Consider the following 27,994-nt stretch of genomic DNA (forward strand, 5'->3'; position numbering starts at 1 on the left):
ACAAATAGCAGCAACGTACATGCATAAAGAACGGTGCAAGTTACAGCGCCCGTGTTTCTACCATCATCAGTTCGAGTACCAGCGCCAAACCTTGCGTGGGCCATCTCCCATGTACGCGGCCGTATTTTCTGCATATCCCGCTGCATGTTTCAGTCTGCTGCAAAGTGCGCGCAGAGGGCCGTCTAGGATCAAATACATGTAGGTAGACGTATGCATCAGGTGAGAGTTTTCATCTCCGCCACAAGCACACCACCTCGATACTTGTACAGCAACACCATCATTATATGGCCGTCTCTCCACGATGCTTGGAGGTGAATGTTCAACTCCAATCACGGCACAACACATTCACATAAACGCACAAGCAGCCTGCATAACAGACAAATACACGCATACAAGCAAGCATTGAAGCAAGCATTTCTGTCCAGCATGCCCCATGCCCCCCTCGCAATATCTTGCAATATCCCGTCGGGTCGAGAGACCAGCCGAGTAGACATCTCACCTCTGTAATTACCAGCATAGTCACTTGATGCTGCTTTCCACCAGCAGGGCTGCCAAAGCCTCCTTATCTCACTGCCTCGCTCAGCATCATCCCCGAAGCCACCAAGCTAATATACAAAGCTGGCCTTCTTCCGTATTAAGTCGGCAAAAACGTCAATGGGTAAGCCATGCGCTTTGAGCGGTCCGTGACGCACCAGGCCTTCTCCTCTCTCATCTTTCTGGGGAACTGATTGGACTACCAACATCAAATCTCCACTCCATCATGATGCCTGTCCGCAGTACAAGATGTAGACCAGCTTGCCAGCTCTGCCTCTATTGGCCCCCGTCGACACTATTACTTCATGTACCTACTACCGCCGCCGCCGCCGCCACTACTGCCACTCTAGAGTGATGCCGGGACTAGCATCACCGATGATGTCCGCTGTAATTAGCATGTTTCCACTAATTAGCATCATGTATGCAAGTTTGCTCCAGCATTCCCTGCGCGGGAACCGACAGGGTCCGGAGCCGACTTGATGTTCTCGTACCAGAGCCTTGTAGGAGTACTGTACTTGTAGCATCGCCGGAGATCTGGTCCCAAAGCCGAATGTCCAAGCAAGGAAGTTGAAGCTCACGTCACGCCCTCTTCCAGCCCCCAAACGAATCCCAGCATGCCCCCGGGTCCACAAGAGCACGATCACAAGCAACTACTGATGGAGCGATTCATTTGAGACATGCAGCATTAGCCGTAAACCTTCTGCACAGACGGACAGATAGAGTTGAGGAAAGCAAACACTAGGAGCAGCCACGTAGGGTCCAGGCGCAATAATAACAACAGGGGAGCACATTATGCAAATTCTGATACAAGACATCATAACAACATGCAGAAGAATTATGAACTGTCAGGTGTCTCCGGGAAGCCGGGTACATGTATGTACATTGCACCACACCACATGTAACCAATCTCTGTATCACCCCACTCTGGACCAGCAAATCATTCAGCTCGCAGGGCTCTGTACAGCGTGTAGGCGCCACATCTTTGTGCTTCTCGACCACAGGCGTACAGGAATCTCCAGTCTTCAGCGGCACGTTGCCCCAAAAGGTGATGTGTAAGTGTCTCATTTGTAAGACACTACAGAAACCGGAGTGGAGTGAAACCGAGTTGCTCAAAAAGACGCAAGAGGCTGTAAGTAGTAAATACAGGCATCACAGCAGAGGAGTGTATATAGAGGAACACAGACAGAATGTATATCGGGGAGAGTTGTTTGTTTTGCGAATCCACGGGTAAGCAAATGCCGGTCTGGGAGCACCTGATGGATCGATCGATTGTCGTCAGACTACGGAGCACGAGAAGCGTTCTATTACGATAGTCTCCAGCTTCCTCTTTGGAGCGTGACAGCTGCGGGCCGTGGATTGAGTGGGTATAGCACTCGTACCTAGCAGAGATTATGAATTGCCTCACTCACGGTAGTAACCTCTTTTGGTTTTCTATTTTCCGTCATTATTTTGCTGATAATGCCCACCATCATCATGAGCCATCTGCCCTACGTATGATGTGTGCGTGGCCACACAGCATTAGCACCCGTAGATTATGTGTGTCTGTGTGTAAGTGTGTGTGTAATGTGATGTGATGGTGCCGTGTCAAGGTCCAGTTTATTCTACCCTGCAGTGTAGATTCTATTTTCGTCGTGATACACGCGTATGCAACTTCAAAGGCCTCATGCAGAGCACGAACAAAAGAGAAAATAATACGAGACTTGTTGCTGTGTGGAACAAGCCTTGTATCGTGTCTCAATGGAGAGCAACCCGTTGCACTGCATGTTGAAAACTCCGCCTCAAAGAGTGAGTAATAGTTGCTCGCTCTCTTATATTGCTCAATACTTGCGCTCGGATTGCCCGTTCTGTGCCCTGTCCCAGGGTAGTTTCGCGTTTCTCATGTTAATGGTCAATTCACTGTCGATTTATACGTCCTATAGCATCAATGCCCACTGCGTAGATAATGGAGATGCCTCACCCATGTCCAGGACCTAGCTACGCGGTGTAACACTCCCACTTTTCTTTGCCCTCTGTCTCCCTTCCCTTTTTCCTCTTTGTTTTAATGTGCGATCCCTGACACGCTATTTTATTGTAAACTCGCTTCCATGCAGCTTTGCCAGTGGGACCAAGCTTGTTCCGCCGGCTGCCTTGAGACATGAGTCGTAGCATCGCCGTACTCGTACAGACGAGGGATTGCGGGATTATAACAACGACATCGCCTATTTTGTGGAATCAGAGCTACATGACCAGGACTTGAGGAGATCGAGATGTGTGTTTACGGGCAGTAGACTTCCGGCTTGATTAGGCAAATGAGACTTGCTGCTTCGAGTGACTTATTTATAACCGAAAACAGGATTGAGAGTCCATATATGAGCTCGCCGGGTCACCAAGTGCTCTCCATTTTGTAGATCTTTCATTTGATAAATATTTCATGTTCTGAACCTGATATTCTCTTGACTAATTGTATTTTATAGTGGGGTTTTCATCGGACTCCAGTTCAACATCCCGGGGAGCACGGTAATTCTGTCTTTCAAGGCTACGGTTGTATTCATGCAGACTGGCCATGCATAAGAGAATCTCATTAGAAACGAAACGAGGTCTAGAACTCAAACGTGTTATCGGACAGGATACGCGACACGCTTCACTGCGGATAATCTTGCCCTGGCTTTATTTACCGAGCCATTCGGATGCCACCCGCAATGCTACCCGCATCCTTGATATCGTCGTGGCGAATGCTTGAAGATCACCTCGTCTACAGAATGCTACACGTGGGTGCTTGTAAGCAGATTCTTCTCTTGTTGATATGGCAAACATCAATCGCAGGCCTCGCTCTATATTTGCCTATCCCAGTCCATTTCCCCCTTTCATGGCAACAACGTCGTATTTCTCGTCAAGGGCAGGCGTCCAGCCTTCGCTCGCCACAAGAATCTACACGCCCAAGACCCGATCCTGTTCTCCATCTAAGCAATGCCGCCTGAATAAGGGAAGTAGTCACCCCGTAATAAAGTCCCGGGCGTGGGGGTTATCATGGAAAATTGCTTGAAAGGGGGATACCGCCGCAGTCGCCTCCAAAACTAGGCGCTAAAAAACAAAGAATGAAACAAGGAACAAGTGATATTGTATTCAAAGGGGCGTCAGAGCAGGTTTGCCCTTGCCAGACCTTTGCAGTGGGCGCTGTGCCGGCCGGCCACCGCCTTTCGCAAGGCTCGCCATGGCCTGGACATCGAGGCCAGGAGTCGCGTCTTCAAAAGAGGAATGCTCGTTCCGGAAGCCCTCGCCCTCTCTGAACACGGCCCCGAATAACTCGTGAATGGATGTGGTTAGGCTATCGAGCGCCTGGATCCTGCTAATGTCGGCAGCAGATGTGATCTCTAGTATGCCTGCCTGCTGGTTGACCGATCCCTTGATCTTGCCATCAATAATGAGAAAACTAAGGATATCTTGCACCTCTGGCTCTGATATTCGCAGCTGCTTGGCGATCCATGACAGCTTCATGCGTGTGTAAGGCGCAATGAGTTTCAAAACACCCTTGGTCCGTATGTTGCGAGTGACTTCATCAATGTTCTCTGCGATAAAAGGATCTGCTAGAATGTCCTGGTTGTTTCGCAACGCCTTCTCATACCCGTGAACATCGTCCCGCTGGTATGCGTCGACAAGCTCCGTCATGGCGGAGATGCGAGGATCGGTCTTGTAGGGCTTTGTCTCCTGCGAGTCAAACGGGTTGATGTTTGACTTCATCAGCATGGTGGTGAGAAGCAGATACTTGAGAACTTGGATCCGCTGTAGTGATCCTGCCTCGTCGTAGTTGCGGAATGATTCAAAAAAGTCGCTCTGCGCCTCCTTCCAGTTCTCCTCGCTCATGTGCATTTTGCCGCCGCATTCACGGATGATACCCATGATGCGGGGATGCGGCACGGCCGACTTGACCTTGAGCGCACGGTTATAGAGCGTCTTGAGCTGCTTGTTGTTTCTCGTCTCAGCCAGCATCTGAATCTCCAGGGCGTAAATCTCCAGCGAATAAGTTCCCTTGCCTGGGTCATCGCTGCCATCGGGGCGCTGGCAGGCCTTGTGAAGCTCTCTAAGTTTCTTGGACACTGCAGAGTATTCTTTGCGATCCAACAAGAGTTTGGCCAGCTTTATGTTCGTCTTCAGCCACAGCCGCTCGTTATTCGTGCTCTGGAAGCTCTGAAGGGTGAGGGAGTAGAATTTCTCGATGCTTTCCACGGCTGCTGACTCGTCGGAGCCTTTTTCGATGTAGTCGAGCATGTTGTTGATTGACTTTTCCGAGTAGTTTCTCGTCACGGCCGATTTGACGTATGTGAGCAGCTCGGCGAAGTGTTCGGCCGCCTGGAGTTGGTAGTTGTCAGTAAACTGATGTCAGATCATGTCGGCGAGCTCAGCCTTGCTCACTTGGTCGTATTGCCCCAGCTTGAATTCCAGCTTGATGGCCTGCTTCAAGCCCTTGAATCCCCATTCGCCCTTTTCCGGCTCCAGAGGCGGTATCCCGAGAAACTCCGCAATGGCGTCTTGGGGGTCGCTGAGCTTCAGCTGCTTCGCGTTGTAGTATTTGTTCTCGATATCGACATCGCCAGCCTCCTGCTCGTCGTCGTCTTCTTCGTATTCGAAGTCATATCTGCAAAGCATTGCATCAGCACGCCGCGAACCGCTCTGCTTCCCAGGAATAGCACCAACTGTTCCTCATCGGACTCTTGCATGAAATCCTCGTCGTCAGACATTGCGCCGATTGTATGGTTGTGATCGAAGCGTAACGAGACAGAGGAAGAGTGTCTTCTGAACAAAGAGTTGTCGTAGAGCTGTTGATGGTAGTAGTAACGCTATGTTCAATTGTATGGTCGTGAGCTGCGTATCTTGGATCGAAGCTTCAGTGGAGTCTGTATCTGTTTAGGTGACAACTTCGCGGGGCGCTGGGGCTTATCGATAGGAGCTGCACCAAGGAATATTCCGCTCCGACTAGCGCCAGACTCAACAGAGCACTTACACCATTGATAATTCGGGTATCAAGGAGCATTCATCAGATTTTGAGCCGATTAAATTTAAAGAACAGAAGAATTATCATATCAACAAATGAAATATACGTCAAGTATGTTACGCTATGAATGCAGCCACCAGCGCCGTTTGTATAGCCCCTCCAACATGTCTCAGCTCCCATCTTAAATTATGCGTCCCGCGCAGCTTCTCTTTCTTTCCAAGGCTCATGCTCTAGCAATCTATTGCTTATTATCCTACACTTTGAGAAATGCTCTCTAAACTCTCACGACAGCGAGTGCCGTCATGACTGCGACTCCCAGTAAAGTGGTCGCCAAATAGGGCAGCCCCATCCACACGCCGCCCAGCTCCATGCCACGACTCAGCAGCCATCCCATGACCGGAGCGCCCAAAAAGCCCACGAGCGTCTCCATGGTAGACATCGTCGTATTCAGCGTGGCCACTGTATGCGGCTCCACGACGGCATTGAGCAGCGCTCGGCACAGGGAGCTGACGCCCACACCAATGTTGGTGATGACCATGGCGATGACAAACAGCCACGGCACTGGTGCTAGGGCGGTGAACAGGCTGCCGACGATGAATATGACGATGGAGGCGCGGGCCAGGAATAGATCTCGCTTGATGGAATCAAAGTGGAATTGTTTGGTCAAAACAGACGACGAGAGTGGCAGCAGCACCAGCAAGGTGAAGACTCCCGCCAGACTGCTGACTGTGTTGACGTATGTTGCCTAATGATGTTCGTGTCAGTACATGTACTTGGAGATGATATATTAGAAAGGGGTCTCTTCTTACAGTTGACCACTCCCAGTTGAAGCGGCGAGTCATGTACTGCAAAATGTCCAGAACAAACGTCAACTTGATGAGATAGAATGGGCCATAGGCGAGCAACAGCAGTACGACCGTCTTAGACGTGAAGATGAACCGCCATACGTGAGACACGTCGTTCTTGGCCGAAAACAACGCGCGCTGCGCTAGTTCTCTCGCACTAGGGAACTGCTTCGATGGAAGCTGTGATTCTTGCTGAGCGGCAGATGAACCATCTTGGCTACGGCGCTTGTTGTCGGCCGCCTGGCGAAACTTGAGCGTCTCTGGGATGAGAGCAGACGATAGCACGCCAATAGTGAGCACGATGTTTCCGATCCACATTGCAAGCCAAGGGTCAATGCTTAGGAGGAATGCAGCGAGAGGGTTGACGGCGATGGAGATGCAAAGATTCATGGCATATATCAGGTAAAATGTGCCGGTTCTCTCTGACACGGGAACGACGTCGGCAACGACAGTCGAAATCATGGCCACGACCATCTGGCCGCCGCCACCAATCAGGAGAAAGATGCTGCCATACAGTATGCTCCAGATGGGGAAAGTATCGGGGAAGAAGACTGTGCAAGGCCAAAGTCAGAAAGGCGAAAGAAAGGGGGAAGTGTTATACATACGGACAACGGTTACCCAAGCTTGCTCGAGGAGACAGCCAAAGAGTGAGAGAAATATGACAAGACGACGGCCATACTTGTCAGCAACGACTCCAAAGGAAATTTGCACGCAAAGCGCTATGCTCAGTTGTCAGTGATACGATATCAAGAAACTAGAGTCTCGTCGGCACTTACGAAGTAGCATATCGAGAGACGTGCTCCACGACCGCACCATGGCCAGCGTCTTTTGCACTTCTGTATCCTTGCACCGGTCATCGTGAAGCTGGGGCATCGCTATCATGTGGTCCGGGTGGTAACGCCGACATATGACGTCCTCCATGATCTGCTCCATGGGAGGGTTGAGGATGTACTGGCTGACCTCGGCGATGAAGAGAAACAGCACGCACATTGCCACGACGAGGCGGCGGAATCCCTTGGAGGGCGCAATGTCGGCTGGCAAGTCGTTGTTTTGCAACAGCGATGTTGTCTCGTCGGCTTCGGCGTCATCGTCAATGATACGGTCATGGTGGAAGTATCCATCACCATTGGCCTCGATATCAGAGCCCATGCCGGAAGACTCGGCGTCTGCTGCGGCGCCGTATCGTGTCATGACAGGACCGGTTTCGACTTCTTATTTTGTGAATTATATTATTAAAAGGCCTTTATTGATGGCCAAAAAAAAAAAATTGAATGACAAGATGAAATGCTGCAAACGATTGTATTATAAGAACCCACCAGGGCAAAACATTGGGGTAAAGCGTATAAAGGGGAGATGAGATGAGACGATGGATCATCTACATGACGACACGATATGCAAGACACGTCGATAGCATACGAAGCACAGATAGCAAAAACGGCAAATATCTGCCCAAACGCCTAGCTCAAGGGCAGAGGGATAAAGTTAGCCGGAGGCGTGAAGCCTTTATCAAAGCTTCAGGTTCCCGGCCGCAATGATTGGCGTGGCCCCGGGAACTTTTTTTCAGTGGGGTACAGCATCCGGAACGCGTATGCCCCATTGAAAGGTTGATTTCAAGATAATGGCCATGTCAGCACTCGCGCGATATTCCCTGCTTTGTCGTAATTGCGTTGGAGCTAGTAGTATTGGTATCTGGGCACAGGGCTAAGGAGGATGAGAATGAGACTCATCTGGAATGGCCAGAATGCTCTGGCGCGCCCTTGCCGCAACGAGAGTTGGATAGCCTGGGGTAAATGTAAATCACCAACGACGGTGAATGGTTATCTTGGGGATGAAGCGTTTAAGCGGCGCAAGCTCACAATGAAGCAAAGGCAATTGTGCGCGCCCGATGCCGACGGCTTTCTACGTCAAGGATTCATGGGTGTAATGTTGCTATTAGCAACTGGCGTTGTATAAGCCAACTAAGTACCAGCATCTTGGCCCCTAGATGTGCTCCGGGTGAGGGGAATGCTGTATAAAACAGTGCTCATCAACTGAGACAACATTGTCACTTTGGACTCGAACGCAGGGCGAAAGCATGGAGGCCATTGTGATGAATGCTGTGTCTCGCTTTGGCAACATGAACTGCCGAAATGTTGGGGTTCGCCAAAGCTGTTCCAGCTGGGCATTTACATTAGTGCAGTCACATTAGTGACGCTAGCGGGTACCCAGCCCGCTAGCTGCTCCAATTGAATTCACTAGAGTTGATTTCATAGCGCCAGTTACAGGGGCTCGACGCGCTGATGCCCCCGCCATTGAACCCCGCCATCGGACTCTAGCCGCAATCTTGCAACCTGCATGTGGCCATCGTCATTGTTTCTGCTTCATCGCAAATCGCAGCCACAGTCGCGTCACCATGTCCTTTACTAGTGCAAAAGTGCTTTCCACGACGCCATTGGTAAGTGCAAAATATCCTCGGATCCAGTCCTCCTAATGTCTTCTTTTCTGGCTGACTCAATCCTCCGTCTAGTCCAACGACGAGTCGCGATGGATCTCCCTGAATAAGTACGATAAGAACGCCGCCCTCCTCCCCTCGTTCGTCTGCCTGATACTCTGCGCATAGAATCACCTACCAGGACCCCAAAGGCATCGAACGCGTCTGGGAAACCGCCGAGCGCCGCACCCGCCCCGCCGGCGCCGACATCGACGGCGTGGGCATCGTCGCCATCCTCGACAAGCCCACGGGCAAGGAGATTATCCTGCAGAAGCAGTACCGCCCGCCCGTCGACAAGGTTGTCATCGAGGTCCCCGCCGGCCTGATTGACGCGGGCGAGACCGCCGAGCAGGCCGCCGTGCGCGAGCTCAAGGAGGAGACGGGCTACGTGGGCGAGGTGACTGAGACAACTCCCATCATGTATAACGACCCTGGGTTTTGCAACACGAATCTGCGCATGGTGCACGTCACGATCGATATGGCGCTGCCGGAGAATCAGGACTTGAAGCCGGAGCTGGAGGAGAACGAGTTTATTGAGGTGTTTACCGTGCCGTTGGCGAACTTGTGGGAGGAGTGCAAGAAGCTGGAGGCAGAGGGCTATGCAATCGACGCGCGGGTGGGCACATTCGCCGAGGGTATTCTGCTGGCGCAGAGATTGAAGCTATGAAAGTCATGAATTTGAACGTGGATATGAAAGATAAACACTATAGACCGGTCACGTTTACTGCTTTCGTTAGATGGAAATAGAGCAGGGAAAGGAACAGCATCATCAGCATTAGCATCATAAGCATCCATCAGGGGCTTCTTCAGCTACCTATAACTTCTTTTCTTGGCGCAGACCTTGCCAAAGCGCCAACGCAGCGAGGGCCTTTGCATCGCGAGCGCCTTCTTTCCATAAATCCTTCATTGGCACCACTTTGAGAGTAATCTTCTCCCCAGAGCCTCGCTCTCCTGTCAGGCGGCCCTCCCACTCGCTCAGCTGGTCTCTGGGAATGCGTCGCTCAGCGCTGTAGATGGTGACGTACTCGTCGCAGCCACCGGCGCTGGGGAACACGGCAGCGGGTAGATTCTCCTTTTCGTACATGGTGTCCGTATTCCGATGTTCTCTCGACGCCTCTGCGAGCTCGCTCAGGCACGTCAGCTCGTCTTCGTGGATCGTGATGCCCAGCTCCTCTTCAATCTCCTTTGCTGCCACGCCCTTGAAGTTTCCAGAGCCATCGACCATTCCAGCCGGCAGCTCTACGAAAGTCAGGCTCCCGGCTGGAGTGCGCGGCTGGACCGTCAGTACGACGTAGCGCTCATCTGAGTCCGGCGGCACGTCGTCTGGGATGAGCATCACCAGCATGGCGACGCTGGGCCCGCGCAGGAGACATCCCGACGGCAGAGTTTCTCCTGCAGAATTGGAGACTTTCGCAGTGAGCTTCATGAAGCCGATGCGGTTGGAGCCCCAGAAGTCGCAGGATTGGATGGTGACATTGCGGAGGACGTAGGGGTCGGAGTGGAATGGGTGAGAGGCGTGGCTTTGCAGCGCCAGAGATTTGGTCAGGGTATCGATCCAGGTCTATTAAGGGACTTAGTATTGAGTGATTATGTGAGAGTCAAGTGCGTTTCATGGCGAATTGGCTCACATTGAAAGGCTTAAAGGACTCGAGGTGCGACTCTGCGTTTTCGAGTGAGTCCGGCGTGGAGACGGAAATGCCGCGATAAGTCAACATGGTGCGAAGATGGCGGCGAGAGATGGCGGAGGGAAAGTTGCGCCTGGGTCGTAGGAACATGCCGTGATAGTTGAGGTGCTGATGTACATGTATTTATTCGTTTTAGTGAGATGCTGCCTACATGTAATAAGGCTGTGGAAATCAGCCTTGCAGTGTTTATGACGTCAACGCCGCTGAAGCTGTTCAATTACATGTACCTGTGATGCCGGCACAACGGAACGAGATAACAGTACTTTCACGCTCGAGATACCATTGACGTGAATTATTATTGTCTGAGGAAAGTATTATTATTTCATGTTGTCTCTTACATTAATCATTCACGTCTATCCTCCCATCCAGCACTAATAACCTCTTATCATTGTGAAAGCATCATTTAAAACTGATAGTTACAAGCGCATGTACTCTTAAGCTTCCAGCCTCACGGAACGCCTTGGACCAAATACACGCCAAACACAAAATTCACAAGAATGCCCATCTACACTGCCCAGTACACATCAATCCGCACAGATTCGATTCTGTTCGTCCACCCGCCAAATCTCGCCCTGCCCCAGACCGTAACAACATCGCCGACCTGCAGCTCCCTAACAAACTTTCCGTCGCCCGTCTCGCGCCCTCTGCCCTTTGCCACGAGAGCCTGGCCGCCTTCTGAGTCGGGTGCGATGTCGTCTAGATAAGACCACGTGATGGAATGATCTTGCCATTTTCCGAATGCTGTCTTGTTCCGTTGAATCTCCCATTCAGGTGCATGCAGCAGCTTGTGCGCGTAGTTGTAGCCGGCTGGGTTGGATGAAGTCTGCCTAATATGAGGGTAAAGTGGCCGAAGCGAGTTGACAGAGGGTATTGATCCATCTTCTAATAAACAGTTAGCACCTTCTACTAGTACCTTGAGATAAGATAGAAGGAACTCACCAGCACCAGATGCGTCAAACTTCTCCAATCCCGCATCAAACCACGTCCACGACTTCGAATACGGGTCCTGAGCGTCGTCGGAGCTAGTCACCCATCCTTGGTCCTGGCTCCTGAATGAGAAAACCACCTTTCGTGCAGGATGCGTGATGCGCGGCACAGGGTACTTTGCAGCCTTTGCGAAGAAGCTGGAGTCGAGACTCTCGCCTAGGGGACGAGGCGTAGGCAAGGCGGTGGTGTATGGCTGGTCGTTGGCATTCTGTCGAGCTCCGGCATCTACCAGACCCAGCGGATATGATCGAAGCAGGAATTTATCTTCTCTATCTGGGTTACCGCCACTAATGAAGATGCTCTCATGCAGCTGCGTGGTGGAGTGAGCCCAGTACTCGCCAAAGTCGAAGATGGCGTCGATCAGGTCCGGCGGCAGCTTCTTGGTGCGGCACAGCATGGCCCTGACCACGGCAATGTCAATCGGGCTGGGCTCGTACTGGTGGTGCTCTGCGTGATGCTGGATCGGCTCATCATCGTCCTCTGGGGAGCTTGTGTTGAGGCCTAGGGCTCTCATGGCGCTCCAGACGATGTCGGGGATATTCACAGACATGGCTGTAGTTGGAGTATGTGTTGTTTTGTTTGCGCTTGCAAAAGTGAGAGATATGGTAGGTAGCAGGAATGGTTTATGAGATACAAGATTAAAAGAGATGCGTTTGTAGGGTCATGAATCAGAGCAGAACGCGCGTTCTGGAAAGTCGAGGCACCGTTTCATCACTTTGTACCACATCATCGCGTGACGTCAGTGCGGCGAATGCAGCGAATGCAGCGAGCCAACAGCGAGTTCAGTGCGCTGTGGCCGCTGTGCGTCGATAGCGCAGACATTCATCCGCTTTTAGCTTGATTGGAGTGCATCTACCTACAGATAAGGCTGTATCACTGCCGTCAGGTAAAAGGCTCATGTCCATGTACGTGCAGCAGCAGTTTCATCGATCTTGTTAGAATCATGCCTGAGGACGCATTGTGCGTTATGCAAAGCCGTAATCTATAGGATAGAGCAAGGCTGTTCTCAAATGTGCATGAATCTGAAACAGTTGTAGCTCTGTTGCTACAGAACAGCATACATACCTAGACTTTGGGCGCTAAAAGAAAAGTTACTCGCGAGTACAGTAGCACATTTAATCCAGCCCTGCCGAAAAATTGGATGTAGCAAATACTCAAGAAAATAATGATAAAATCAATCTCAGCCACGTATAAGATATTCCCGTCTTTTCTTCTATTGCTGTTGCCTTCAATAGGTGTTTATGTGCTTTGCGCTTTTGTCCTGAGCTGAGTGCCTAACCTGTAATTCGGCTCGACTTTCTCTCATTTTCCGCGCAGCTCCATTTACTCATTCATACAATGATATGACCAATACAAAGAAGAATAGGTAAATCCAAATCTTTTTCATAGTTTGAAATCTAGAACCTGTTTATAAACAAGCTTTGCCAAAATCCTCTTCTCTTTGTCTTAAGCTCTATGAATTGCGAATCTTCTAGTAGACAGACTCTGCTTAACATCACATTCATCGCAAAGGACAAGAGCAAGGACCTCCACAAAACATATAGCTAACCACAAACGCCACAATTCAACAAGGAAGCTCAGCAAGATTCATGTAAAATAGTATGTTCATATTCACGACCAAGCTAAATTATATGCAACGTGTTGTAGAAAGCCCAAAAACGGCCAGATATGTATGTGTAGGTTTTAAAAAAGTGGTAAAATAGTAAAGTGTGTCCATAAATGCCATACATCCCTTTCTAGCTTTCAACACCTAAAACGCCATCCAAAGGTAGGTATCTGGAGGCAAAAGTTCAAACAACGAAACAAGTCATTGAGACCCTTTTCTTTTTCTTGAGATATAAGAAAAAAAAGAAAAGAAGACGCAAAATAGAGTTCATCCCACGCGCGCTGTTGTATATGGCCCCCATCGCTCTTTGGTTTCAAAAATGAAATTGTAAAAAAATAAATGATTAAAAATAAAACCAGCCCGCTTCCCTTTCTATCATGAACGTTTTATCGGGTGCTTTTTTAGACTTCTCCGCCGGGGAGTCCCTGGTATCCTGAGTGGCTCGCGCTGAAAGTCCGGATGGGAGCCGTGCTCGAGGCTCTCTGGGGACCGGGGTGAGACTGGGGAGGAGAGCCAGGGCTTGCAGGATGATCAGCACCCTGGTTGAGGAAGGGAGCGGGCGACTGCATAGGCGACTCGATGTTGACGGCGGTCCAACCTTTGCTGTCAAGAGGGCTGACGTTTGCGGGGGGCGCATCAGCCGCGACGACGCCTTCTTTCCTCATACTGCGAGAATCGTAGTCAGTATATGCGTCAACGTCAACGCCTTCGCGCTTCAGCTTGTCGAGTTCCATACGGTCCATCTTTTCCATTTCTGTCTGCAGGCGGGCCTCGCGGGCTCCGGACTTGCGCTGCTTGATGCAGTAGAAGAGCAGGGCTCCGATCAGGACGGCGCCGACGACACCGGCCGCGACGTAGACGGCGATTCTGGCGCCCGCGGGCAGGTTGTTCCACTTGTCAGCTGTAGACAGCTTGGGGGCTTGGTGGAGGGCCTCGTAGAAGGTGGAGTTTTTGTCGGTGCTGTTCATCTGTCAGTAACATGAAAAGGAGCTTCGGTACAGCAATAGTGCAACTTACCCAGTGACCTTGATGCTTTCGTAGCTACCAGTCATGTCGCCGTAAGTGTACTCGTTGCCACCGCCGTAGTCGGTGATTCGAGCACTCTTGACGTACATGCTGTAGGGGCCCTTGGAGTAGTCGGTGTCACCACCAGCCCACTCACGAGTACCGTTGGGCATCCGCGGGTCACCACCGGCCCAGATACCGAGAGAGAGTCTCATGGGAGTCTGGGGGTAGTTTCGGGTCTTGTTGGCCTGCTCAGGGGTCAGGGTACGGACGAGGGTGCCGTCAATGTACCACTGGAGCGCGTCCTTGGTCCAGACGGTGGTGTAGTTGATGAAGTTCTCCTGGTTGTTGATGGTGGTGTACAGGCCAGCGTTGTGGAAATCCTCAAGACCCTTGCCAAAGTAGTTGGTCGAGGCCATGGTGTTGTTGACGCCCAGAAATTCCAGGTCGACCTCGTCGAGGTCGTCACTCAGCCACATAGAAGAGCTGACGATGCCGACTCCGGGGGCGACCTTGAGGAAGAGCTCAACGCGGCCGAAGAAGAAGTAGAAGAGCGTGCGGATGGTGGGCGAGTCGCCCTGCTTGTTGATGGTGAAGCCGGCGCCGTTTTCGTTGTCGTAGGTGACGGATCCAGCAGTCGTCTCCCACAGCTCATAGGACGGCGTGGTGTTGAAGTAGAAGGTGTAGTCGGTGTTGAAGCCGGGGTCGGCAGGGCATGTCGAGTTCAACGGGTTGCACGATGTGGAAACCTGGGCTGAGACGAGGCCCAGCAGAGGGGCGGCGGCCAGAAGACCGCTCAAGTACCGCATTTTGGAGACGGAGAAGAGAATCTAACAGTTGATATATAGGCGTGTATATAAATAGAACTGAACACACGGTTGGGTATAAAAGAGGTCGGTCGATGCGCGAGAACAAACAATACAATCAATGGCAGATTAATTGTAAGTATCAACTTAGGGAGTGTGGTTCCTCCGGCCCTGCAGAGAAGCGAATTGGGGATATATCTCGAAAGAGCGTATAAGTGATTTCGTTCTTTGTTGTTTCAAAAGAGGCAGCCAGTAATATGGAGCCAAAGAAAGAGTTCACTGGAGAGATTGAGCGGCGAAGCTGCGCCAAGGTCAAGTCAGGACGACAATGAAAGGACGAGACGAGTCTCAACAGCGAGCAACAGAGACTGCGAGGCCCCTGAAGCACGACGGCGGATGTCTCTATTTGCAGAGGTTCAAGGAAGGACTGAGGTGAAGGAAGAGGTGAAGAAGAAGAAGAGAAGAGAACGAGCAGAGTCGAGTCAAGTAAAAGAGATTATTAGGGGCTCGGGCTTGATTTGATGCATTTTGCACTGAGACGGGGAAGAAGCGCCGAGGGGTCCGCACAATCAGTGTAAGGGGTACCGCGCTATGCTGGGCCGGGGGGGCAGCGCGGTCGGTACCTGGTACCTGAACGCGGCGGGTCGCCAGCGAGGGGCCGCCTGGGGAGTGTCTTGGCTGGTAATTTCAGCGTCCAGGAATAGCCAGCAGCCCCTGGAGGGAAAGGTGGAATAGACTGCATGGACCTACAGTGGAAGGCGAAGAAGAAAAAATGGAATCATGGAGGAGCCCCGGGATGCCGTGCAGCTGGAATCACAGACGCCGTGGTGGCACTCGAAGATGAAACGAATCACAGCGCATATACGGCGTCTGGCAGCATCAATCGAATCGCTGTTTCTTGCCCCCCCCAAAAGCATCGCCTCTAAATCCTCCGGCTATGCACGGCGGCAGCGCCATGACACGCCTTGGCACTCTGTAACGATAATTGCCTGCCACTGCAGATGCAGGGGCCGCCCATTTCGTTGCGCTGCAACAGACTGCGAGCGCCCCGGCAGGCCAATGAGAGGCGCTGCGCAGACGACAAAGGGAAAAGGGACGTGGAACAAGTGCTGGGAAAAAGGCGCCAGGGACCGATCCGGCACAGCGCGCCGAGGCTGCTAGGCCCGCATGGGAATAAGCCGCTGGGGCCCTGATTTCCCCTGAAAGATGGAGACGGCCGTGCGCGGTACCGAGTACCTGCGGCAGTGCTGACAGCGCGGCGGGGCGGCCGGGTACAGGGTACGCGACGAACTCGCAGCGCGCGAGCTGTAATTGGTTTCTTCAGGTTGTTTCTCGTCGTCTCGAGGTCCGGCATCTTAATTTGGTGCCCCCAATCTCCCAGCGCCAGGTATCGAGTACATGTATTGCCGTATCAATCCTAATACAATAGGTAAGGTAGGCAAGGTAGCTAAAGTGCGCGGAGGCCAGCTGTGGGCTTTGCCATCAAAAGCCGTCGACGGGCACCAGTCAATCGCTCGAGTACGGGGGATCCACGATGTAAGCCTCCATCCAGTCGTGTGCTGCTCTTCGAAACAAGGACCTGCAAGCACAAGCAATAGTCGAGTCGGGGAAAACCCACCCATTAAGCCGGAATAGAAAGGTCTTTGCTGCCTTGATGCCGAGTTTGCGAATAGCAGCAGCCTGCAAGTAGCACCCACTGCCGGTTATCCATTCGTAATCAAACCAGGGCCGGTCTTTCGAGCACTGCGCCTCCGCACAAAACCCGCTCGCTGTTGTGACCCAACTGGGCGGAGTTCATGTTGTTGACGGTTGTGACGGCAGCAAGAGTGAGCGTGAGTAGCATTTGCACATCCCCTGAAACGAGGCATTCCCATTTATAGGAACGGAGTAGTCCGTGTGGTGTAGAAGGCAGAGGGAAAGGTGGTAGTTGACGTAGCCTCTAAGTGAATACGAGGAAAGCTCCCGCTGTCATTGGACGAATGCGCGCGACATAGTCCGGGTGCAGCAGCCGAGTCGGCAAATGGAAAATAAGAATGTGAAGACAAATCGATTAGGAGCATTAAAGATTAGATTGAAGCGGTTGATTGCTTTTTCCAGCATCGCATCACATGATGTTGGCCATGCGAGAATCGCCAACAGGCGGCCGTAGCTTAATCGAAATTGTCGCGGAGGAGCTGTCGGCAGTACGCCGGCTAAACGCCGCCCGACCCGGCATCATCAAACTTTCGCCAGATGCCCGAGATTTCAATGTCATCGACCCTCGTCAATTGAGCCCGATTCGCACCGCCGCCCATCATGTCCATGTTCCGGGCCAAGAAGCTCGACCTGGGCTGCTTCGTCAAGGCCCGCACCATTCGCGACCACACCAAGCGAAAGGTCTTTGAGGAGCACGAGACGGAGAGGTAAGGCCTCGTTTTCTCATCTCTCCATTCTACTCCATTTCTCGCCAAATTGCATGACAAAATTGCGCAGATTAAGCGGCGGGAAATGGGCGAACCCTTGGTCGGAGAACCAAACCGTGCTAATCTTTACGTCTTCTGCTATTTTTAGACAGGCTCTTCGATACATGATCCGCAACACCACGCTGCCGCCCCGAGTTCGAGCCACGGCCCAGATGCAGCTGTCCCAGATGCACGCCTACACCCGGCCCACGCAGATTCGCAACCGATGTATAATGGGTGGACAGGGGCGAGGTGTGCTGAGGGCGTTTAAGATGACAAGAGTGCGTGCACCGTGATGGTCGGCCGATCGGTCCAACGAGATTTATGCCTTCATGGGCAGAAGAAGCTGAGCTAACGATGTATCAATCCTATAGTTCAATTTCCGAATGGAGGCGTTGGCAGGAAACCTTCCCGGCGTGAAGCGAGCCAGTTGGTAGATGCGGCATTTACGATTTCAACGACGTTCATATATTCCGACTCAACTGTATAAAATCTGTGTATGATATTTGCGTGCGACTCTATCGCGGGTCTCGGTTAGACAAAACTCTGAGCGAGGGCGGCCAAGGAGAAAGGAAAGATTCAATATAAAAAAACTGTTAAAAAGTATGTCCGTATTCTCTCATCTTGGTGTCCTAAAAATTCGAGACGTCGCTTGACTCTTGGATTGAATTGATAGCTGCTGGGCCAGGCGGGTATTTGCTTGCAGAGAGCAAACTACATGTAGTACTTACTGCCAAGGCTGTATGCTCCCATCAATCTCAATTCCTGGCGCGCTTATGATAACAACATCATTTTGAAATCATCAGCGACATTAAATCGCATAGCATTTTCTATATCATATATTTTATTTCTTAGATACCTAGATGTAAAGTCTTGATATTGTCACTTCGAGGACCGCTTTAGCTGCGGTACTACCCTGTACCAAGCCACAATTTGGGCTTTTGCACGTAGCTGCAGAAAAATGTGGCGTTCTCCACTATATTCTGTCATTCGTTGCCGTCGCAACTCTTGCATCGACTTGCAACTTAAACCTTTGCTAGCAATCTCTACTTTTCCCTGCTTTCTCTTCATCAACTCTGATATTACTATCCAGTGCTTCCAGCAACGCGCAGACTCGCCATCGCACAACTGCAACTCATCAGACTCATCAATCGATTTCACGACCATCTCATCCATATAACGAGTCGCAACCATGGGTGGCGGAGATCTGAACTTGAAGAAATCCTTCCATCCCGGCCTGCGGCGAAACCAGCAAGCCGTCTACGATGAAGAACAAAAAGCTCTCGCCGAGCGCAAACGCACCCAGCAGCGCATCAACGAAATCAAGGAGGAGCGCGCCAAGGAAGACCTCCAAAGACAGCTGGAGGCGGCGGGAGGCAAGAAGAGAGTAGACCGCGTCGACTGGATGTACCAGGGCCCTACCGATGGCCAGGCTGGCACCACCGAAGAGACAGAGGCATATCTGCTGGGAAAGAGGCGCATCGACAATCTCATCAAGGGAAACGACAACAAGAAGCTCGAAAAGGCCGCGGGACAGGAGAGCTTCATTGCGCTGCAAAACGCAAACAATGCGCGCGACACAGCGGCCAAGATCCGCGATGACCCTCTGCTGGCCATCAAGCGCCAGGAACAAGCCGCTTACGAGGCAATGATGAATGACCCGATCAGACGCCGCCAGCTGCTCTCCTCGATGGGAGTTGACGATGGAAAGAAGAAGCGCAAAGACGGAGATCGAAACGGAGACGAGAGACATAGGAGCAAGCATCATCGCAGACATCGAAGCAGAGATCGTGACGATGGCCGACACTCGCGGCGCCGGCGCTCGTACTCCAGGTCGCGCAGCCCCCGCCGGCGAGATTATTCACAAGATCGAGAGCTCAAGCACACATCAAGTCGTCGAAGGGATGATTCTCGGGAGCGTGAGGGCAGAAGCCATCGACATGATTCATATCGGAGGCGGTCCCCAGCATATCCTCGCGCTCACAGAGAGCGTGGGCGTGATGATGCTGAGCAAGACAGCCGGAGAGCAGAGGAGCAAGCTCGGAAACTGGCTGCCATGCAATCGGCTGCGTCCGAGCTTGACGATGATCGAGAGAAGCGTCTGACGGCTCTAGAGACTCAAGAACGTGCTGCTCGAGAGGCAGACGACAAGGCTCGGGAGCGAGGGGGAGATCGGGGCTTTACCAATGGATTGCACCGAAAAGCATTGAATATGAATACTCGGCACGGACGGTGAGGCAGAGACTGTATGTAACAATATACCATGATGATTATGCGTCGTTTTCACGAACTTAAAAAGGTTGATTGATGGCGGGCTTTTCTTGGCGTTCCTGGGATACTGAATCTTGACATTGGGGTATGGTAACGGCAGTATTTTTTCACAATTAAAGATATGCGATAATAAATGGCAACATGTATATTCATATGATTGACTGTACTAGTATGTGACTAGTTGACTCTATCCTCCAATAATTCTTTCGTGCCTAGGTGAAGACAAGCCTAGAAAGAGAGCTCGCCTTAACTCTCGGCTACGACAGCTACGATATCGGCTTACCAAGATGTACATGATTTAACAGCCAACTCGCGTCAAGGTAAACTGCTGGTTCACGCCACCATGGAAAGGGTAATTAATGATGGCCGTCAAATCATCCTGTCTGCTGCCAGTCACATCCCACGTCTTGTTAGAGTACCCCACGCTGCGAATGCTGTACAAAGGCGTCAGATATACTGCCTCAAATACGTGCCAAGTGGGAGAGGCTTGTGGTGATGACTTACTACCAAGTGTCGGCGCCGGCATTGGCCCTGACAATCTTCCAACGAGCGGCTGCGTTGCTCTTGGGGTCGGTTCTGGCGGCTTTGATGGTAGCATCGTTTCCACCTGCAGTTGGATGAGTTAGTAATTAAATGCAAAGGTGATTCTTGATATCAAGCCTTACCCGGGGCAACAGAGTAGGTGCCAGTGGCAACATTCTGGATGCTAAACTCGTCATTGTTGACGTGGGCAAAGCGCCACTGCTGGTTGGGGCCGCCGTGGTATGTGCTGCAGAGCATCTCTATGTTAGCCATGTTCTTTCATGTGAAAAATAATATGAGAGACGGATGTAGGACATACTATTCGATGAGACGGCCGGTAGGGTTGGAGCCTTCAAGATCAACAGGCTTGCGCTGGGACAAGGCGCTGCGGATGATGTAGGTTCCCTCAAAGACGGACATTTTGGATAGAGGTTTTTTTGGTAGCTAGTGAAGGAGATTGAAAGGCTTTTATTTGATGATGAAGCTGGAATTGTTGAGGTGATAGTGAGGACTGTTGTTTTGGAGAGGAGCATCCTCTCTCTTTATATCTTTTCAGCATCGTCTTTTGACCGCTCTCCTTTTCTCTTCCCCTACTGTTACTATTATTATTACTATGAGTATTACTTCTCGATGTCTCAAGCTATTCCATCTCGCCAAGAATTACCCCAACTGTGCAGCTGTCATAGCGTTCCGATTGTAAGACATTCCCCTCCTCGCTTCTTCTCACCGAGCGTCTTAACGATTGGTGTACAGCCATCTCCGATATTTATCCAATTCTCGCCGAGCTGAAAGGTAATGTACGGCGGTTAGCCGTGCTGAAGCCAAGACAACTTGCTAGGCTTCAAAGTGGTCGAGACCGCCGCCTCCGTAAGCTACATATGTAGGGAGAACAATGGCGTATTCCGAACTGATTATGATTGGAGATTGCCTTGTTAATGTTAGTAATGTGAATTGATCAATAGTAAGCTCTCACTATGTCGTGATATTCAGCTTGGTATAGAGGCTAAGACGGCATCCAAGATATTTCAACACCCATTGGGACCAATTGAAATACCAAATCAGATGCTGAGTTTGTATATACTGTAGCGAATGAGAGTTCAAGTAGTTATTCTCTGAAAGCTACAACCATGGCGACGAATGGATAGAAATGACGGTCTCCGGCCACATAGTCTGGGCTAGCCAAGCAAATAGGCGATGTGTGATCTTGGCGTGATATATGTGTCTCAAACGTCTCCTCATATGGGAGATGTTACTTGCGGCTGCTAAGCCATAGATGGAAGATGGAAACTACAGCTTGAGCATATTCTGCCTTGGCTAGCGTTGAAGCTAAGTAGGCTATGATATGTGTAATATGAGACATTGCTGCCAAGTTTGCCGCAAGGCCGGTGACACATGGCAAATGGGGCCGTGCGTTTTCGCAATGCATGAGGCTATGGATCATTTCATGCTTACTGTCTAACTCGAGATGCATGACTTATTAAGACTGAGACCGGTTGAGTAAGTCTTCAGAGTATAATATTTGACTCTGCATCGAGGTCCCTGCCGATCCTCCCTGGGTGGTGTTGAGCATTTTTTGCTGCTGTAATATCGTGATCGAGTGGTTTGGTTTAAACGAAGCAAGAAGCTGGCTTATTGGAAGCTAGAGAGAGACCTGCCAAGAATAGTTACCAAATGGTAAAGCGAGTCACATTTTCTTCGTAGAAGCAAGCAGTGCTTTCTACCGGCCTATAAAATTCTGAGCTGGCTCAGGTGTGGTGTTTGAGATGCCTCTTCGCACTTTGAAGCTCTCATCTACTGAGTATTTTTTTGCCACGATCTGTAGAGAGTTTTTAATCTACACAGCGCGTGTTGTTGGTGGAGTAGACATGGACTATTCACATCACATGCAATGCACGCAACACTGGCCGCCAGTCTTGCTGCTGCTATTGTCCTTACTGCTTCTGCTCGATGCTTACCATCAGTGAACAGTCAATTGGGCGTGGCTAGGTGAGAAGAGGCGCAAGATTACAGTTCCGCACACAGGGTGTAGATGTCTGAAGAGGTGAAGCATGGCCGTGCAGAGGGGAAGATTCTCTATGAATGAAGCTGGCCCTGGAATCCGACGCTAAGAAAGGTGGCGAACCGAGAACATCAACTTGGCTCCTCTAGCTAGATGCCTAGGAGTTGCGGGGTATAAAACAAAATGTTATGATGGGTCGCAAAAGGCGTGATAGTTTCCGTACCATAAGTAGTGATCTTGGAAAGAGAATATTCTAGTTCAAGGAAGCGCATTTCCACGACTCGCTGCTAAACCTTAAGTTGAGAATTACAATGCTGATGCCTTCCTTTACGCATACTAGAGCTGCCGTTGGGCGGAGTCTCTCCATACTCCCCAGACTCTCTATTCGTGGACAGTCATTCTGGCGCTGTGGGGTTTGACATGCAGGGCGCAGAGCCAAGGCGTCAATTGATTAGACCCTTGGGCCATTGCCGGAACGATCGCTGTGACGCCACTCATCTAAAAGGCTATAATTACCCGAAGACACGATCAATTGCAAAGCAGAGGTTGCAAAGTCGACTTTATCATCTGTATATAATTATCGGTTGGTAGCTTCTCAGCAAATCGACTTGGTCTTGAGGTCGATTGAGGCAGGCAGTGCGCGAATTGGCCATGGCGGAAACACCATCATCCATCGAGTTGAAGACAACTCCGCAGCACATCTCCACCGATACAGTCAATGTTCCAAAGCAAGACTCCGGCCCAACTCCCGCCGAGAGCAATTACAATTCGGATCGAGCAGCTATTTCTGGAGATGATGAGTCCCCTCCAGATGGCACAACCGAGTTTTCGCTGCCGCCTGTTGACAGAGGGAAAGATGCGTGGCTTTTCTTGGCAGCGTGTTTCGTTCTGGAGGCGTTAGTATGGGGTGAGTGACGGACTAGACTGGCTATGGAGATACTAAGTGACTGACATGTTTCTACTAGGCTTCCCATTTGCGTTTGGTGTGTTTCAAGACTATTATCGCACACACGAGCCCTTTGCCGGGTCATCCAAGATTGCTGTCATTGGAACCACGGCAATGGTAAGCTAAACCCTACATGACAAAATGCAGAACCAAGCTAAATCGTCTCTGCTAAAAGGGCATCATGTATCTCGATATTCCCATCATCTTGGGCCTCCAGCGGATGTACCCGAAACCGACTCGCCATGCGCCTGCCGTCGGCCTTTTTATCTTATGTCTCGCTCTCGCCATCTCTTCCTTTTCTCAAAACGTCACGCACCTTATCTTGACCCAGGGGGTCTTATATGCTATTGGCGGCTCTATTTGCTACTGCCCCTGTATCTTATACATTGACGAATGGTTTGTTAAACGCAAAGGAATGGCCTATGGCACTATGTGGGCGGGCAGCGGTCTTGGTGGTTTTACCATTCCCCTTCTTTTGGAGTTTTTCCTCAACAAGTACGGGTTCAGAACTACACTACGGATATGGTCTCTCAGCATTTTTGTCTTATCTGCACCCCTGATCTTGTTCATCAAGCCACGGGTGCCTGCTTCCGGCACACACCTCAACCCTTTTAACCTCAAGTTCTTGTTAACCCCTTCGTTCGGCTTGTTCCAGCTCGCGAATATTGTCGAAGGCATCGGTTACTTCCTTCCGGGCATCTATCTGCCGACATATGCTCGTGCTGCTCTTGGTGCTGGTGACTTCCCATCGGCTCTGACGCTTTTGGTCTTGAATGTTGGCGCCGTCGTAGGGTGCATCATCATGGGCAGCTTGACTGATCGTCTCCATGTGACGACTTGCATTGCAATCTCGACCATTGGCACGGCAATCGGCACCTTCTTCCTCTGGGGTCTTGGCACCAACATGGCGTCTCTTTACGTGTTCTGCGTCATATATGGTCTGTTTGCAGGCTCTTATACGTCAACTTGGCCTGGAGTCATGCGGTATGTGGTGTCAAAACTGAGCGGATCAGGAGAAGAGAGCAATGGAAGCGGTGGTAGTTATGATCCCCTCATGATATTCGGCGTGCTTTCCGCTGGACGTGGCATTGGCAACGTCATCTCGGGACCGCTGAGCGAGGCACTGATCAAAGGAATGCCATGGCAGGGCCAAGCCGCTGCTGGGTACGGGAGCGGATACGGGACACTGATAGCTTTTACAGGGGCAACGGCTGTTGTTGGCGGTGGCAGCTACATGTTTAAGAGAATTGGGTGGCTGTAGACGAAAGCGTGTATCTCTTGTGGTAAAAGTCCAAGATAAGTACTACTATCTCTGGACCTGGAATTGTATAAACTGCAGCTAGGTTTGTTTAAGAATAGAATAGAGTAAAACGGGGTTTTCTTAACTCGTATATAATATCCATTATTTTTGAAACTGGTTAAAAAAGGCTAGACTTGGTGGGAATACTACCCGAATAGAAAACGTCTAGTGCCCCAATACATGTAGCAATACTCTTGAAGGAAGCGCGCGGGAATGCTTACCATATAATGTTGTATTCATGCAGTCCAAGCGTTTCGACAATCCTGCTGAATCCCACTCCGCGGGATATACCTAGACACTGCATATACTTATGTAAGGCCACGCGCGCTTATTACCAGATATGTCACCTCGGCGCTGGACCATTTCGTAAGCCAAAGTTTTGGTATAGTCCAATTTAGTGCTATACTTGTCTGTGCTTGGAGTTCTAAATCTCCGGATAGCAAAGTGGTAGTTATATATATAATACACTTCATACTTTATTTCTCTTTTGTCTTTGAATTCTATTTGAATTCTATTTGTTTCAGTATTCTATAAGTTGAAATTTGTTGATAACCTTTGTTAACGTGCGGATTCCACCATCAATATAGCTAACCGTGTCTTGCACTGTCAATAGCTCCTCTATACCAGCGAAACCTGCACACAATGTCTGGATCAGTTGTCGATGGCGTACAACGACTTCCGTCTACAGGTATTTCCATCTTGATAGTTGGAGCTGGGGTAGGTGGTTTGATGGTGGCGATTGAGGCGTGGCGGCAGGGTCATGATGTCCAGGTCCTAGAAAGGAATGACGGGGTGTCTCCTATTGGTTTGTGAACTTTTTCTTTGCCATGGTCTAATCTACATTCTATCTGCACGGCAAGACTAGACTGCTGACAGTACTGTCCTGGGCTTAGGCGACTCTTTCGGTATATTACCCCCAGCCCTTGCCACGCTACGCTTCTTCCCCTCTCTTCATAAGGACTATGAAAGTACAAGTAGCGACGCCTTGATGTATTTCTACTCCCATGATGGCCAAAAAGTGCTAGAAGCCGGAGAGGCCCCATGGAATGAACCAGGCGCCGTCCATGCCGCGCGAGATGTCAGAGTCACCTGGTTCGTTCGCCGTTACAAATTGCTGGCGGCTATGGAAGCACAGGCGCGCCGTCTGGGCATATCTTTACACTATGGGAAAAATGTTGTAGAATATGGAGAGGACGAAACTCAGGGATTCGCCACGACAAGCGCTGGTGATCGGTACTCGGCGGATCTCATAGTGGCTGCTGACGGCGTAGGCACCAAGAGCCATAAACACATAACTGGTGTTGCACCTCTGCCATCGAGTAGTGGCTTTGCTGTTTACCGAGGTGTAATACCCATCGAACGGCTTCAAGACATAAGTCAGGCTTCCAAGGACAAGATATTCTGCGATTCCAGACCCGAGTTCCGAATTTACCTAGGGTATGTTGTCGCCTTTCCTGGAAAGAATTACGCAGACCAAATGTATTCTGTATGGCTAACCGTTTGCTAGACCCGATATGCACATGAACCTCCTAACTAACCCCGACTCTATCATATATATATTAACTCACGAGGTAGGCTGCTATCGATCACAGATCGCTAATCCAGTTCTAACCATCTTTCTCTCAGGACTCTGGCTCTGCTGAGGAGGCCTGGCGCAGCACGGTATCTGGAAAGTCTGTTCTCGAAACATTGGATACTGTTCCAGGCTGGGATCCGGCCGTTAAGGAAGTCATTGCACAGACCCCCGAGGACTCTGTGATCGACTGGAAACTCCTTTGGCGTAATCCTCAACCACAGTGGTGCAGCGAGGGAGGACGCGTCCTGCAGCTTGGGGACTCGGCCCATACCTTCTTGCCAACCAGCGGCGTAGGAGCTTCACAAGCCATGGAGGACGCTTTGAGCCTGGCCACATGTCTGAGGCTAGGCGGCAAAGAACATCTTGTCCAGAGTGTCAAGGCACATGTGCTTTTGAGGTCCGTATGCCGGTGTATTCACAGGGCTTGGTCATAGATTAGAAAGGAACATAAGGCTGACTGGTGACTTACAGATTCGAGCGTGTCTCCATCCTTCAGCGGTTTGGGTTTGCGAACCGGCAAGTTCTTCACAAACTAGATCCGTTCCGCTTGCTCGACCAGCCGGAATTGATGGAAATGAGGCATAGCAGATGGATATGGGCTCATGATCCAATCCAGTACGCCAAAGAAAACTACCCTATGGCGGTCAAAGCCGTTACCGAAGGCTCGGCTTTTGAGAATACAAATGTTCCTGTAGGATTCAGATATACGCCTTGGACAATCGAGGAAGAGCTTGACAGGGAAAGAAAAGGGTTGAAATCCCAGTTGCGAGAGACCGGTGATTGGTCATAGCTGTTACAGGTGTATTATTTATACTAAATTGCTGTTATAGGCACAAACTCCCATCAACATGATATCATAACTTATTTTCCCAACACCCAGTTTTGTAGAGTCCTGCTATACATCCGAACCCGACTAGAACCCAGCTTACTCTCGTAAGAGTCCTGCAGCTTGAACCTGCTGGAAAACCTCGAATTCGTTGACTTCCGTCTTGGCACGCTTCTTCTCGACCCATCGGCGGAGGCCTGGAACCTTGGAGGCGGCGTTTAAGAATTCGTTCTTCAAAGGTAGTGATCCCGTCTTCTCTTCGTACATGAGCAGAGAAACAGTAAGGATGAGGAAGATCCAGTAGACATTGTAAGCAATCACTGAGCCGTAGGTGGCGGTGTTTTGCCAGCCGAGGATGGAGTTGAACACATCCCAGCCGTTGTCGGTTTCGGGGTTGCAGCAGTTGACGTGCCAGACGGTCTCGAGAATGTTGTATGAGCCGGGGCCGTTGCCTGCTTCGGCAACATCGCTTCCGACACGCTGGGCAAATGTGTGGTACTGCAGACTCCAGACGGATTTTGAGAACATGCCGGCGGCAATTAGATACAAGACGCTGGTTGAGGCAATGAGGAAGAGCTGTATTGACATCAGGTTGCCTCCGCGGTAGATGAAGTAACCGACGGCGAGACCGGCGATGATGCCGCACACAACAGGCAGAGGGAAGGCCGTCGCGGGCAAGCTGAGAGAGACGCCTCCAACAAAGACGACGGCCTCAACTCCTTCTCGCAGAGTGGTGATGAAGGGCAGGATGAACATGACGTGTCTTCTGGACCAGTCGCTGAGCCAGTTCCTCGGCTTTTCAGAGTTGGCTGACTTCTCAGCCAGAGCCTGAGCAATCTTGACACGCCACTTGTCCTTCATCTTGTTGATTCTCAGCAGGGCAAGTCCCATGATTGAGACGATGATTGCGGCAACCAGGTAAAAGATGCCCTCCCAGAGATCCTCAGACTTTGACCAGATATCCCTGCCAAGGCCGTAGAAGGCCCCGATGAAGGCACCGCCAATGATGAGACAGATGACAATACCAGCTGCTGAGCCAAGCCATACCTGCCTGACCAGGCGTTTATAGATGGCCTGGTCCTGGCCTGGCCCACCGAGACATTGCTTGAGGAACGAGAGGAGGACCGAGATGATGATGACAGCCTCCAAGCACTCTCGGAACACAATGAAGAAGATTTGGACGGCAAAGACGTTCTTCGCCATTGT

At 50.8% G+C, this 27,994-nt stretch overlaps 10 protein-coding genes across 10 annotated transcripts; 5 read left to right on the forward strand and 5 right to left on the reverse strand.

Annotated features, from left to right (window-relative positions):
* Positions 1-3,636: 3,636 nt before the first annotated feature.
* Positions 3,637-7,539, reverse strand: TGAM01_v206792 (COP9 signalosome complex subunit 2; the record flags this gene model as incomplete). The annotated part of the gene is made up of 7 exons (XM_024549948.1): positions 3,637-4,860; positions 4,924-5,146; positions 5,206-5,327; positions 5,790-6,248; positions 6,313-6,899; positions 6,954-7,067; positions 7,125-7,539. The coding sequence occupies 7 exons, from the start codon at positions 7,537-7,539 to the stop codon at positions 3,637-3,639; spliced, it is 3,144 nt and encodes a 1,047-aa protein (XP_024405334.1).
* Positions 7,540-8,740: 1,201 nt separating this feature from the next.
* On the forward strand, positions 8,741-9,485 carry TGAM01_v206793 (NUDIX domain-containing protein; the record flags this gene model as incomplete). The annotated part of the gene is made up of 3 exons (XM_018806829.1): positions 8,741-8,782; positions 8,855-8,889; positions 8,948-9,485. The coding sequence occupies 3 exons, from the start codon at positions 8,741-8,743 to the stop codon at positions 9,483-9,485; spliced, it is 615 nt and encodes a 204-aa protein (XP_018659919.1).
* A 1,523-nt stretch (positions 9,486-11,008) lies between these two features.
* Positions 11,009-12,040, reverse strand: TGAM01_v206794 (hypothetical protein; the record flags this gene model as incomplete). Its single annotated transcript, XM_018806828.1, has 2 exons — positions 11,009-11,385; positions 11,443-12,040. The coding sequence occupies 2 exons, from the start codon at positions 12,038-12,040 to the stop codon at positions 11,009-11,011; spliced, it is 975 nt and encodes a 324-aa protein (XP_018659918.1).
* Positions 12,041-13,497: 1,457 nt separating this feature from the next.
* TGAM01_v206795 (glycosyl hydrolase family 16) lies at positions 13,498-14,910 on the reverse strand (the record flags this gene model as incomplete). Its single annotated transcript, XM_018806827.2, has 2 exons — positions 13,498-14,056; positions 14,114-14,910. The coding sequence occupies 2 exons, from the start codon at positions 14,908-14,910 to the stop codon at positions 13,498-13,500; spliced, it is 1,356 nt and encodes a 451-aa protein (XP_018659917.1).
* Positions 14,911-17,202: 2,292 nt separating this feature from the next.
* TGAM01_v206796 (hypothetical protein) lies at positions 17,203-17,644 on the forward strand (the record flags this gene model as incomplete). The annotated part of the gene is made up of 2 exons (XM_018806826.2): positions 17,203-17,309; positions 17,458-17,644. 2 exons carry the CDS (start codon positions 17,203-17,205, stop codon positions 17,642-17,644), a joined length of 294 nt encoding a protein of 97 aa, XP_018659916.2.
* Positions 17,645-18,540: 896 nt separating this feature from the next.
* Positions 18,541-19,584, forward strand: TGAM01_v206797 (hypothetical protein; the record flags this gene model as incomplete). The annotated part of the gene is made up of 1 exon (XM_018806825.1): positions 18,541-19,584. One exon carries the CDS (start codon positions 18,541-18,543, stop codon positions 19,582-19,584), a length of 1,044 nt encoding a protein of 347 aa, XP_018659915.1.
* A 333-nt stretch (positions 19,585-19,917) lies between these two features.
* TGAM01_v206798 (hypothetical protein) lies at positions 19,918-20,561 on the reverse strand (the record flags this gene model as incomplete). The annotated part of the gene is made up of 4 exons (XM_018806824.1): positions 19,918-20,053; positions 20,124-20,226; positions 20,285-20,388; positions 20,461-20,561. 4 exons carry the CDS (start codon positions 20,559-20,561, stop codon positions 19,918-19,920), a joined length of 444 nt encoding a protein of 147 aa, XP_018659914.1.
* Positions 20,562-22,791: 2,230 nt separating this feature from the next.
* On the forward strand, positions 22,792-24,347 carry TGAM01_v206799 (hypothetical protein; the record flags this gene model as incomplete). Its single annotated transcript, XM_024549949.1, has 3 exons — positions 22,792-23,047; positions 23,106-23,203; positions 23,262-24,347. 3 exons carry the CDS (start codon positions 22,792-22,794, stop codon positions 24,345-24,347), a joined length of 1,440 nt encoding a protein of 479 aa, XP_024405335.1.
* A 681-nt stretch (positions 24,348-25,028) lies between these two features.
* Positions 25,029-26,752, forward strand: TGAM01_v206800 (hypothetical protein; the record flags this gene model as incomplete). The annotated part of the gene is made up of 5 exons (XM_024549950.1): positions 25,029-25,191; positions 25,280-25,823; positions 25,894-25,957; positions 26,013-26,359; positions 26,434-26,752. The coding sequence occupies 5 exons, from the start codon at positions 25,029-25,031 to the stop codon at positions 26,750-26,752; spliced, it is 1,437 nt and encodes a 478-aa protein (XP_024405336.1).
* Positions 26,753-26,887: 135 nt separating this feature from the next.
* On the reverse strand, positions 26,888-27,991 carry TGAM01_v206801 (high-affinity iron transporter; the record flags this gene model as incomplete). Its single annotated transcript, XM_018806822.2, has 1 exon — positions 26,888-27,991. The coding sequence occupies one exon, from the start codon at positions 27,989-27,991 to the stop codon at positions 26,888-26,890; it is 1,104 nt and encodes a 367-aa protein (XP_018659912.1).
* Positions 27,992-27,994: the final 3 nt, after the last annotated feature.

Source organism: Trichoderma gamsii (assembly GCF_001481775.2).
Source record: "Trichoderma gamsii strain T6085 chromosome Unknown Scaffold_23.2, whole genome shotgun sequence".
NCBI lineage: Eukaryota > Fungi > Ascomycota > Sordariomycetes > Hypocreales > Hypocreaceae > Trichoderma > Trichoderma gamsii.